This window comes from Manis pentadactyla, chromosome 15, assembly GCF_030020395.1.
Source record: "Manis pentadactyla isolate mManPen7 chromosome 15, mManPen7.hap1, whole genome shotgun sequence".
NCBI classification, from domain to species: Eukaryota; Metazoa; Chordata; class Mammalia; order Pholidota; family Manidae; genus Manis; species Manis pentadactyla.
In genome coordinates, this window is record NC_080033.1 from 1,748,128 (window position 1) to 1,759,801 (window position 11,674).

The 11,674-nt window shown below is 41.2% G+C and overlaps 1 protein-coding gene across 1 annotated transcript; it reads left to right on the plus strand.

Annotated features, from left to right (window-relative positions):
* The first annotated feature begins 1,156 nt into the window (after nucleotides 1–1,156).
* On the plus strand, nucleotides 1,157–11,255 carry LOC118912484 (binder of sperm protein homolog 1-like). Its single transcript, XM_036885624.2, has 5 exons — nucleotides 1,157–1,264; nucleotides 7,747–7,767; nucleotides 8,732–8,761; nucleotides 10,543–10,674; nucleotides 11,059–11,255. Exons 1-5 carry the CDS (start codon nucleotides 1,192–1,194, stop codon nucleotides 11,199–11,201), a joined length of 399 nt encoding a protein of 132 aa, XP_036741519.2. The 5' UTR covers nucleotides 1,157–1,191; the 3' UTR covers nucleotides 11,202–11,255.
* The last annotated feature ends 419 nt before the right edge of the window (nucleotides 11,256–11,674 follow it).

Here is an 11,674-nt window from a genome sequence, read left to right on the forward strand (position 1 = left end):
AGGACGTGGATGCTCTGAGGTTCAGAGAGGATAGGTGTTTGCAGTATTTAAAGCTGACTTGGCACTAAAACCAAGCAATTCCTGCACATTGTAGGAAAGAGGCAAAGAGCCCAGCAGAAACACAGGCAGAGGAAATGGATGGTGAACGCTGAGGGGCTGACTTCACCAAGGGAGGAAGAGATGCTCAGTGGCATTGTTACAGAAAACCGGAAAACCTGGATGAGATCGCTGGCGGGAGAACCAAGCGGCACCCGGAGGTCTTGGAGGGCGGAGGTTTATTTCATGCCGGCGGGCTCGGAGGAGTCAGTGACCTCCAAAGGTCTGAGCCCCAGTACAGCAGGTCATGTCTTTTATACATTTACTACAAAGCTAAATGGGGAGTCAGCACCCAGAAACTGTTGCAGGTGGAGGTATTAGGTCACTATAGATGTATTCAGGATGCTAGTTATATTTTAACCCATTCCTTAAAGGTTACCTGGTACTGTATTATAAACTAATGGCCTTCCATGGCTATGATTAACAAGCTGTTCCAGACCCCTGAGTCCCGGTGGGGGTGTGGGGGGAATACACAGCTACATTGTTTCAATCCCAAGCACCCAAGCACCTTGAGATTCCTCTATATTTCTGGAAGCCTTAACAGAAACTTTGTTTCCTTGACTTTCTTAAGCTTTCCTGGCTTCCTACCAAACCTGGAGCCGGGGAGGGACTTGAGAACTTTCTGTATATTTCCTCATCAACATTAATGTTCAGAGAAATGTAATTTGAACAAAAGCAAGGAATCCTCTGACATGATTAAAATTTGGTTTCGGTCTTATTACTTTGCTAAAGTCTGTATTCAACTTTGACCTTGGCCGGTGGGCAGCCAGTCCTACTGTCTCATCCACTATCTTTCCTGGAAGCCCCAGATGCTTGTTTGAGCTGTGTTTTCTGTGATCATCTAGGCTGTTTTCATTTTAATATGCATAGAAGACATTTTCTTATGCCTCACAATATCAGTAATGCTAACAAGGTATGTTTTCAAATGCATTCTTAATATGTTACTATTCACCTTTAAACATGAGTTGCATTCTAGATGTAATTGGCAAGTGAAGGAGGGAGGAGGGAAGAGAGGGGCGGGGACAGGCAGCAGACAGTGGTGTGGCTATAAAACCCCGGATGAGCTGGTCGACCGCCTGTGCCTGGAAGGAGAACATGGCGCTGCCCACAGGGCTTCTTCTGGTTTGGGCCTGCTGGCTTCCCAGTGTCTTTGGCCACCGGTATGAAGGTGAGGAGCAATGAGACTGTCTGGGTTGGGCGTTTCAAAACCGAGTCTTGCACGTCCACTGCCCTATGCAATCAAATCTGAGACGCCACCGAGAACAAGGGTCACCCCGATTTCATGTGCCCGAGGAAAGAAAAACATACTCTCTCTGTTTTTCCAAGTATTTCCATTTAATAGACGTAAGCTGTGGATTGGTTTTTTTTAAAACAACAAAACATATGAAGGTTCGGGTATAACAGAAGAGTAGGAATGCAAATAGGAAAATTCTATTGACAGAAGTCATGGCCCGTGGTGCCTGGGCAGTGTCCCCCACGCCTTACGGAAAGGCTTTGAAAATGGAACTGAGTTTTGGAAAGCCGATTTTATTCCTTTGCCAAAATCATGTTGCCTTCAACGATTAGAAAGTGACAATATAAGACAGGATTTCATTATGGATGCATTTCTGCCAGGTTTGATGAGGGTTGCATACAGTTGTGAAGACAATTTTTTATGGAATAGGCAAAAAAAAAACCCAATAATCTTGCTTGCGCTACTGTCAAGTGTCCTTCAGGGCACCTCTACATGGAAAACTAAACCAAGCGCAGTGGTTTTTTTTGAAATCCATGTTTTTTAAAAAAGAAAAAGGGAAGGATGCTTCCAGTGTAACTATGACCACTGCTTTCTTATCTGTTAAAAATCTCTATTTTACACTTATTGAAAAATAACACTTCTGACTCAGACAAGATTTTGTATGAGTCATCATTGGGTACATACGTCAAAAAGACAGTGCAAGTCAAGAAGCTGGTTTAGATGATCCTAAAATTTCTCCACTTTGAGTGTCTTGCCTCCTGAATCACACACGTCATATTTTTCCATATAACATTATCTCGTGCTGTGCAGTCTCAGTGATCCCAGCATTTCTCAGTCCAGCGCGCAAAGGAATTAACACCCGCTGGTCCCAGGCACGTCCCCTGGGCTGTACTATGCAGCGCTGGTCTACCTACATCTGGGCCTTTGGAACGGCTGCTTATTCGCTATCTCTATCCTCTCTCACAAGTATGTGCTCCCCTGAGGTTAAAAGGCCCCCTTGTGGTCTCAGGGAATTTGGTCTGAGCCACGGATGTGCACATGAGTTTTGATGTCGGCCTTTTGAATATCGTCATATTCCATGTGGGCAATAAGAACCACGTCCCCGTAGCAGCCTGGCCTGCAGATAAGGAGCCGTCAAGACGAAGGAGCATTCTGTCTTTGGACGCATCCGAACATGGGTAGCATTGCATTTTAGCGTTTTAGAAGCGAGGAGATGGTAGGTTTTAGCTCCTGCTAGGTGCACAGGATGCGGAGCGCAAAGGGCAGGAGTGTCTCCGCGGTGAGTTCGGCTACCCAGGCTGGCGGGAAGACAGAGGAAACAGACCATTAGCAACACATGCTAAACCGCCTGAACGGCTGGCGGGAGAGCGGAGAGAGAGTGAACTCGCAGCAGAGCTTCACAGAAGGCTGGCTGAGCGATCTTGTTCCAGCACTGTCCGTTTGCCATGCACAAAATGTGCTTTCTCCACTATTAACAAGCTGCTGGGGCATATTCAGGGATCACAGGACAGTGGGGTCCCCCTAGAGGGGGCAATCCAGGCATGAGCCCCTGGCAGTGTGCACCCAAAGTTTTGGGATCATCTGTTCCCTTTGACCATTTCAGCCTCCTGGGGGATAGGACTGATCCTTAAATTTCAGCAAAAGCATGTGCTAAAATGTGAATCTTGCATGACAAAAGCCTTCGTGATTTTATAGGGGTGAGGGAGAATGACCGCCCAGAGTTCGCTGAGGGTTGAGGGCTCCTCCTAACTTCTCTGTCCCACCCCCTTCTGGGCAGGGGCTCAGAAGTGCCTTCTCCCTGGGGCGGCTCCAAGGCCAGCCTCCTCTGTGACCTCCAGCGAGCCTCTGCCTCCCTCCTGCTCCGAGTTCCCACATCTGAAACAGGAAGAGAGTGCTTCCTGCCACCCCCTAGGGTCGCCTGCTCGGAGGGCAGAACAGGCCGTTCTCAGTATGCTGTGGCAGCACTTGTGTCACAGGTACCTTTGCAGCTGTTAGGGAGGCACGGACCGGCCAGGACTCGGCGGTGAATATTCACAGACTGAGTCTGACTCCTGCAGATTCCTCACAAAGTGGAATCACGCCGCCTCCGTCCCTCCGTGTCTGGTTTATTTCTCTCAGCACAAGGTCCCACAGGTCTGTCTATGTTGTCGCCTATTATTTCCTTCTCTTTTAAGGCTGACTAATAAATACCCCATTATATGCATACACCACATTTGCTCTGTCCATTCATCTGTCAGCGGACGTGAAGGCGGTTTGGCTTGGCTATTGCGATTAATGCTGCGACGGACGTGGGGTTCGGGTTTCTCTTTGAGACCCTGATTTCAATGCTTTTGGACAACTATCCAGACTTGGGTTGCTAGACGACGTGGTAGTTCTACTTGCAGCCTTTTGAGGGACCTGCCTACTGTTTTCCATGCAGGCTGTACGAATTCACACTCCCACCGCGAGCACTCCGTGATTCTTGGCTGTTGTCATTCGGTCAGGGGTTTCTTTTTTAAATGTTTAAAACTTTTGTATTATGGGAACATTCCCACAGACTCAAAAGAATTGTCTCACGCCCCCTGGGGGTGGCAGAAAGAAATTCTAGGGTTCAGCAGAGAAGGATGTTAAGAAGGACACGCAGGTTATAATTTCATAGCCCAGGTGATAGTGGGTTATTTTTGTCTCATGCTGACTTTGCATTCCTTCCTAAGGCTGAATAATATTCGACTGTATGGCTAGATCATGTTGTGCTGATCCATTCATCCACTGATGGACATTTTGGTTGTTTCCACCCTTTGCCTATTGTGAATAATGCTGCTATGAACATGGGTGTACAAATACCTGTTGGGCTGGCTGTTTTCAATTCTTTTGGGTATATACCCAGAAGTGGAAGTCATTAGGGTTTTTTAAAGCTCAGCTGGTGATTCTAATATGCAGCAAGGTTTATGAACGACCGCACCCGGTCCATCATGGAAATTCACCGAATAATGGGACTAAGGAATAAGTTTTCATTCCAAGCCACCACAGCAGCCAGGAATATTTAGCTGAAATGGAAACTTGTGGGATGAATAAACATGAACAAATAACAAAATAACTCATTATACACAATTATAATATATAATTACAACTATAGAATGTATAGGTATACTAAATAAAAACATTCTATGTCCTATAATTAATTCCTAATTGTCCTTAATAAACAGGATATAGACATAACAAATGCAAAATTAAAGCCGTTGCTCTTTTAGGTATTATTACAAATTTTATAATGTATAACATTTATGAACTGGTCCCAAACACAGACTCTGTTGAATTTTAATGCTTTTAAGGGTAACGAAGGACAAAAGCAATTTACATTATAATATGCCTGTGTTCTCTGAACCAACCATGACATTTGTAAATTGATTTGTTGGTAACTTATGCTTCTCTATCTTACATAATTTTAATGTGTATTAAGCAGTGTCTTGTCAGTGGGTTTCAGCCCCAGGCAAGTTCACTATGGATTCAGTGAGACGGAGGAATGACAACGGAAGGGGATGAAAGGGTTTATTGCCCGGCTTGTTCTCCCAGGATAGGTCCAGCACTAGAATTACGTCTGCATCCAACATGCAGGTCTGTAATCCTCCTTCCTCTCTGCCTCCACCCAGAGCCCTGCGCAGGGCTCTTTATATATAGTGACTCAGTCAATAATAGCTTATTGCCTAGGGGCGTGGGGGCCGCAGCCTAGCAGCAGGCCAGTTACCGCATCAAGTAGTTAAGGCTCCAGCGAGGCTCTTGCTCGTAGGAACTTCCGTTTTCCCCACAAGCAGCACGCATCTCCTGCTGCTTGGGAAATATCAGACTTTCCATTCTGTATTTATTCTGAAATTCATTCTATGTTATATTTCACTATAAAATTATGACAATTTTTAAAGATGTAATGAAATTAACTTTATAACAAATATTTGCTGTTTGATTAAGTATGTGCTGATTTGACTTTAAATCGTCTTTCTGTAAAATCACTTCATCAGAAACCATGCAAAATGACAATCCAAAAAAAGCTGAAGTTCTCGGAGGTGGGGAGATGAGTATGACAGGCTTAGAGGCCCAAGAAGGAAAAACGGTTGAGAAGTGCAGCTTTCAGGAAAAAAGTAAAGCCATCAGGCAATTTCTTCCACTCCAGGAATATTAAAATACTCTCACTGGGGAGGATTTGACATCCTAAGGCCCTCTCCCATTTCCCAGATGAGCAAAGTGAGGGAAACTATGTGGTAAGAGCTTGGGCCCGTGCTGGGGCTCGGGCCGTCATATGCACTGAATCATCTCCTCCAAGGGGGACTCATATTGAATGGCCAGATCCACTCAGTGATATTACAGAGCAAATTCTGAACCTTTGTTCTCTCCTCTGCAAGATGATGAAAGTAACCCTTGTGCACAACATTGTTCTGATGCATTAAATAAAATATAGTGCTCTGCACGTAGATGATGCTCAATGCACTTGCATTCCTGACATACCCCAGTGGCATCATCTTTATTTTTTCCTCCTAGAGAGAGGAATTTCCATTTGGAAAGTGACAACACCAAAGATATGAATTTCTAATAGTAGAATTCAGGTGTGAGAAGTGGTGACATAAATTAAAAACGTACAGCGTTCCATTATCAGACACACCACCAAGCTCTCCCTGAAGACTGGCTTGAATCTTACTGAGACTAAAGTGGTGAAATGATGGGTCACTGAAGATAGTTCACTAGTTCTGTAGTGTTGATAACAATAGTGGTTATAAGCTACTAAGTGTATTTTTTGTTCTAAGTCTTTCCTATGCATAATACATATGCTCCTCTTAACAACCCCGTGGAGTAGGTACACTTATTGTCCTCATTTTATAGAAAAGAATCTGAGCACAGAGGGGCTGAGTCATTACCCAAAGTCACACAGCTAGCTAGTGACAACTGGGATTTGAACTAAAATTCCTAAGAAAGAGTATTTCTGTAGCCACATCTCTGTACTGTCAATTTATATTCTAATATGTGTCCTACTGGAATCCCTCCTACTTGGAAGTACAGAAAAAGTAAATCATTTCTTATTGCCTTCTTTATGTTATGTTTCCCACTCCCAGAAAAAGATTTTTTTTTCATGTTTTTTGCAGGGTGCCTGTTCAAACTATACAAACAAATATGTACTCATTCAGATCTGGCCTGTGTTCTGATCTTAGAGAAGAGCAGTTGAAGAGCTGGGAACAATGGACAATCCACTTATTATCAAATGTCTCAGCACTTTCTTTGAGATTTCTTGTAACTTCGATATTTGCTAGATACCAAAGTTTCCTAAATTTGAATGCTGGAGCAACTCTTAGTGGAAATAAATGTTAGGCTGGAGAAAGGAAAAACAGGGACATGCAAACAGAACAGAGAGATGCCATAGGGGGAGAACAGACCAGACCCCAAGGTCCGTGCCATATATGGAAAGGGGACAGCTCTCCCTGAATTCCATCCTGATGTGCCAACTAAGACCCGGATGTCAGCCTCCTCCCTCTTGGAAGGAAAAAAGTTTCTAGTTGTCTTTCATGTCACCTTTAGCCAATCATACCCCTCCACACCCCCTAGGATAGCTTGCCCACTCCTCCCCCTCCTAATCCCTTATAAGTCCCCCACCTCCCTGACCGGGTGTGACTTCTCTGGCCTGTGACAAGAAGGCCACAGAACCTCACCCGGGGGTACTTATATAAATTACCTGGCCCTTTGTTGCCTCTCTTTCCCTGCTTATTTCGGCTAGAATTTATCTTACAATAAGTTCTCTATGGTTTTTGAAAATCTACTGCAAACGTGAATGAGTCGTCCATCTGGTAAGGGAGAAAATAGTAATGATTATTATAAGAAGAGAAATCCTTATCATTGCAATAACATTTGTTACCATATGCTAAACACTTGCTACTGTGCAGAGCCCTGATACGTGTTTTCATATAATCCTCACAACAAATCTATGAAGTTGAACTGCAAAGACTCTTCTTTTACAGACGCTGAAAGTAATTTGATCTCATTTTTAAAGCCAAGGACAGCTAAGGAAATCTTTGCTTCAAATTGTACCTTCCAGATAGTACCAAAAAAGAAATCGACTAAACCAAAACAGAAGGGAATGGTGAAATAAAACACATTTTCCCTACTATACTGTGGTTTACTTTGTAGGAAAGTGTGGAAAAAGTAAATCACTTGCTTTTGCCTGTTGAATTTTTTTGTGTTTGTTCTAAACATTATTTTAATTGTTCCTGTGCATTAACCATATTTGGAAAATACAGTCAAAGCAAAAGGAAAAACCAGCAATCACACTGTTGAAAATAAGCATGAAGATGCATCACCTTCAAAATATTACTATTCTTACTAGAATCAAATCTGGTTAAATATTTTCTTTTAAAAGCTAAACCTAGTAAAACATATTTGTTCAAAATTGTGTCTTTCAGATGAAAAGCCACCAACTGTAGGTGGGTTGATCAAAATTATTTTGTTAGAGTTTCTTTTTAAATTTTGCAATAAAATGTGAAACTGTACTTCTTTTCTTGGTAAGGAATCATATTTTTCACGAAAAACTACTATTTATGTCCTCGCACATAAGATAAATTCCATGCTAAAAATAGTTAAGGGAAAAGAAGAGAGCCATCATAACTTTACTGCCAATTTTACTGTTAATATTTTTGAATGATCAAATATTTCATTACTTACAGCTTCATAATTTTTTTTTCCAAAAATCGAGTCTTATGAAGCACAATGAAATACAAAATGCCTTTTGTCACCTGAAGATGAAGTACAAATGTTTCCCTATCTATTTATATGCTCATCTTTGCTAATGCCTGTGTGATATTATAAGCTGTCTTTTATTTTTAAATTCCCTTACTGTTACTTTTGGGCTATTCGTAACCATGCTAAAATGAACATTCTTAACCCGAATGTCATTTCAACTGAAACCACGAAAACACGAACTTGTTTACTGTGACCAACACTGCTTCACATTATTGGATGGTGGGGGAAGGGGGTCCTAACATTTGTGATACGGCAAAAAGGAAATAATCCATAAGCTTACAGAAATTAACAAGCATGATTCTGTTGTGATGATATACTTTAAAAACCCTAGGAAAACTACTAAAGATTACAAGTTTTAATAAAAGAATCTGGCTATGTGGCTAGATATAAGGTAGACACACAAGTCAATCGTTTTTCTCTATACCCATAAGAACAAATTAGATTAAAGGAAAGGGAAATCATTCTCTTTTACATCAATGACAAAAAACAGTTTGGAGTGAAATCAACAAGAAATGTGCAGGACTTAAAGTAAGTGACATCATATTAAAGAATATAAAGCAAGTTCTAAAAAATAGATCATGCCATGTTCTTGGTTAGAAGACATAAGAATAGTGAAAACAAATGTCAGCTTTACATTTTATTTTTCAGAAACTGTAACTCATTTTCCAGAAGTCAAAGGTAAGTTGATCCAAAAACTTTCACTACTAAAGTACATTTTCTTTTAATTTTATAAAAATGGGGAAATCGGTGGGGTTTTTTCCTGGTAAATTAAAAAACATTTTTTTTCCTTTCATAAAATTGAATATATGTAACTTGTAAATGGTTGAAGAAAAATGAGAACTAGAAGTCACCCTGAACTTTCTTTGGCACTGCATGATTCTACATTTTAATTTCTGCCAATATAATAGAAAAGACCTGATTTTAAAATTCATATAGAAAAATGTCCAATAGTAATTAGAAATATTATGAACAAAAATAGTGCTTGGGTGGAGAAACACCTTGTATTATCAGGTATTTAAAAAAAGCACAAATATAGTAATATAAATAGCATGGTATCAGCCTAGAAATCTCAAAAAATAATAATAACTAATATTTTCTGATGTTTGCTGGCTCCTGACATTGCTCATTTTATCACCACCTATCTTACCTCTCCAATAATTTCAAGAAACTTCACAGAAAATACAGACTGGATCCCAGGATATGTTAGAACCTAATATACAGTTTTAAATGTGTGGCTAGCTTATTTTATCATCGATTTGTCTTTGGTTATCTACCTGGAAGAAAATTAAGATGCACTCCTCTCTTGCATCCTATATGAAACTAAATTCCTGTTTATTTTAATTTTAAATGTAATTAAATTTTAATTACAAATTTAATTATTTAATTAAAATTTAATTACAAATTTTAAATGTAAAAGACACAAAATCACTTAAGAAGAAAATGTAGGAAAATACAGGCATGCCCTAAGGACCAGGGGATCTTTTAAAGCAAGATAGGAAGCACCTGTTTTAAAGGCAAACATTTTAAACTACAAATGCTTCATGCTGGTGAAAATTCATGTAAAAGCACGTTGGTGGGAAAGATGAATTGCTACTGTCCTTTGAGAAAGTAGTCCCTGTTGATGTTAAAAATTTGTATACATTTTAACCTAATAACCTTGCTTTGGAGATTCCATTCTATGAAAACAAATGTTTCGGTGCGTAATGATTTAATATATGAAATGTTTTCTGCAGCTTTATTTACAGAGGGAAAAATCTGAATATTGGAAAGAGTAAATAAATCGTGGCAAAATCCGTATTACAGACTATGAATCAGCATTAGAAATGAGTTAGAGCTTCAAAAGTTAAAAGGATGTGTTGTGAAAAGGATCTCTGTGATGTGTTAAGTTAGAAACTCAAGTATGGATATAAAGTATGATTCATTTTTGGATGTAGCAAAAATGTGTCTATGTGTGTCCGTGTAATATGCATAGTTATACATACGTTATATGGTTCTATATATGTTGGATGGATGAATATATAAATGTGCATATGGGCATGGAAAAAGTTTGGAAAGATACAAACTTATATACATTGTGTGTATGTGTGTGTGTGTGCACACGCATGTGTGTATGAGTGTGTATGATTGTAAAAACCAGTGAAGAAAAAGGAAGCAGGGGGATTGTTTAATAGGTAAGTGCCCACATTCATGTTTCTTAAGTTTAGGGTAGATTTCTGGAACTGGAAACAAATGTTAAGAAAAATGCCAAAAGTGTTTATGCCACGGAGAAAAGGGGGGCCTGGAGTAGGGGTTTAAACAAAAACCTTTATGAGTAGAGGCCCAAAGCTGTGGTATTATGTGACTCAATAATATTCAGTAGAACCCCAGACAGTGGCTTTGGCGTGGACCTGCCTGTGGGATGTAGGGAACACCCCAACTAACGCTCCCAGAGCCCCGTGAAGCCTTTTTGTTTTCTCTAGGTGGCAAGTGCTTCTTTCCATTCCACTACAGAAATGGGATTTTCTATGACTGCATCAAGTTAAAGGCTAAAGACAAGTGGTGCTCCTTAAACGAGACTTACCAGGGATACTGGAAGTATTGCTCTGAGGAAGGTGCGTGTCTTGTCTCTGAATAAGTGCTCTTGGTGCTCAACCTGGTGCTCTTGGTCGTCGGGGCTGAGGTTTGGTGAGACCTGCAAGAGGGTTCTGGAAAGGGACTCCACAGTCAATTAAGTTGTGAAAATACGGTATGCACAGCCCTCTGACGGTATTTAGATCACACAGTACCAAAGAGGTTGCAAGTGCTTCGACCACAGTACCTTGAAAAGAAGCCTTTTAGCCGAACTTCAATCCCCGATACTGTTCCCACATGCTTTTGGTAGAACAGCGCAGAGCAGATGGTGCTGGAGGGGACGTGTGTGCGCGCGTGTGCGCGTCAGGGCGACGAGAAGGTACCAGTCAGACTCCTTATTCTGATTGCTTCTTTCTTCTCTGTAGACTTTGCAAAATGTGTATTTCCCTTCTGGTTCAGACGCATGATCTACTGGGAATGTACTGAAGACGGGAATGCGTTTGGGAGAAAGTGGTGTTCACTGACCCGTAATTTTAACAAAGAAAAGGTCTGGAAATATTGCAGTTGATGGTGAGACTAATCAGGCAGGGGACGCAGAGGTTTAATCATGCTCCTGGGAAGGTATCTTCCCATGAAGGTATCTTAAGTTTCTTTTGGGAAAGGAGGACCCTCATTACAAGGTTTTTTTCTGTGCTAGGAAGGTGATCTGGCTGTGAGAAACTTGGAGTTTTGATTATGGGTTACAGGTTATACAGGGGTTTTGCTGTGGAAACCGATAGTGTAGCCTCAGCATTTTTATTTGCTGACTGGGGAACATGAGGCCCTTTAAAGACGAAGCGTGCGGACCTTGGGGGGTGGTGATGTGTCAGGTAGTTTTACCGACTGTGACAAATGCTCCGAACGCTCTGGTAGGGGGGAGCCAGTCACAGGGGAGGCCGAGCGGGCTGGAGGGCAGGGAATAGGTGGGGACTCTCTATGCCTTCTGCTCATTTCGCTGTGAACCTAAAATAAAGTCTGTTTTTAAATGCATTACCGTAATTA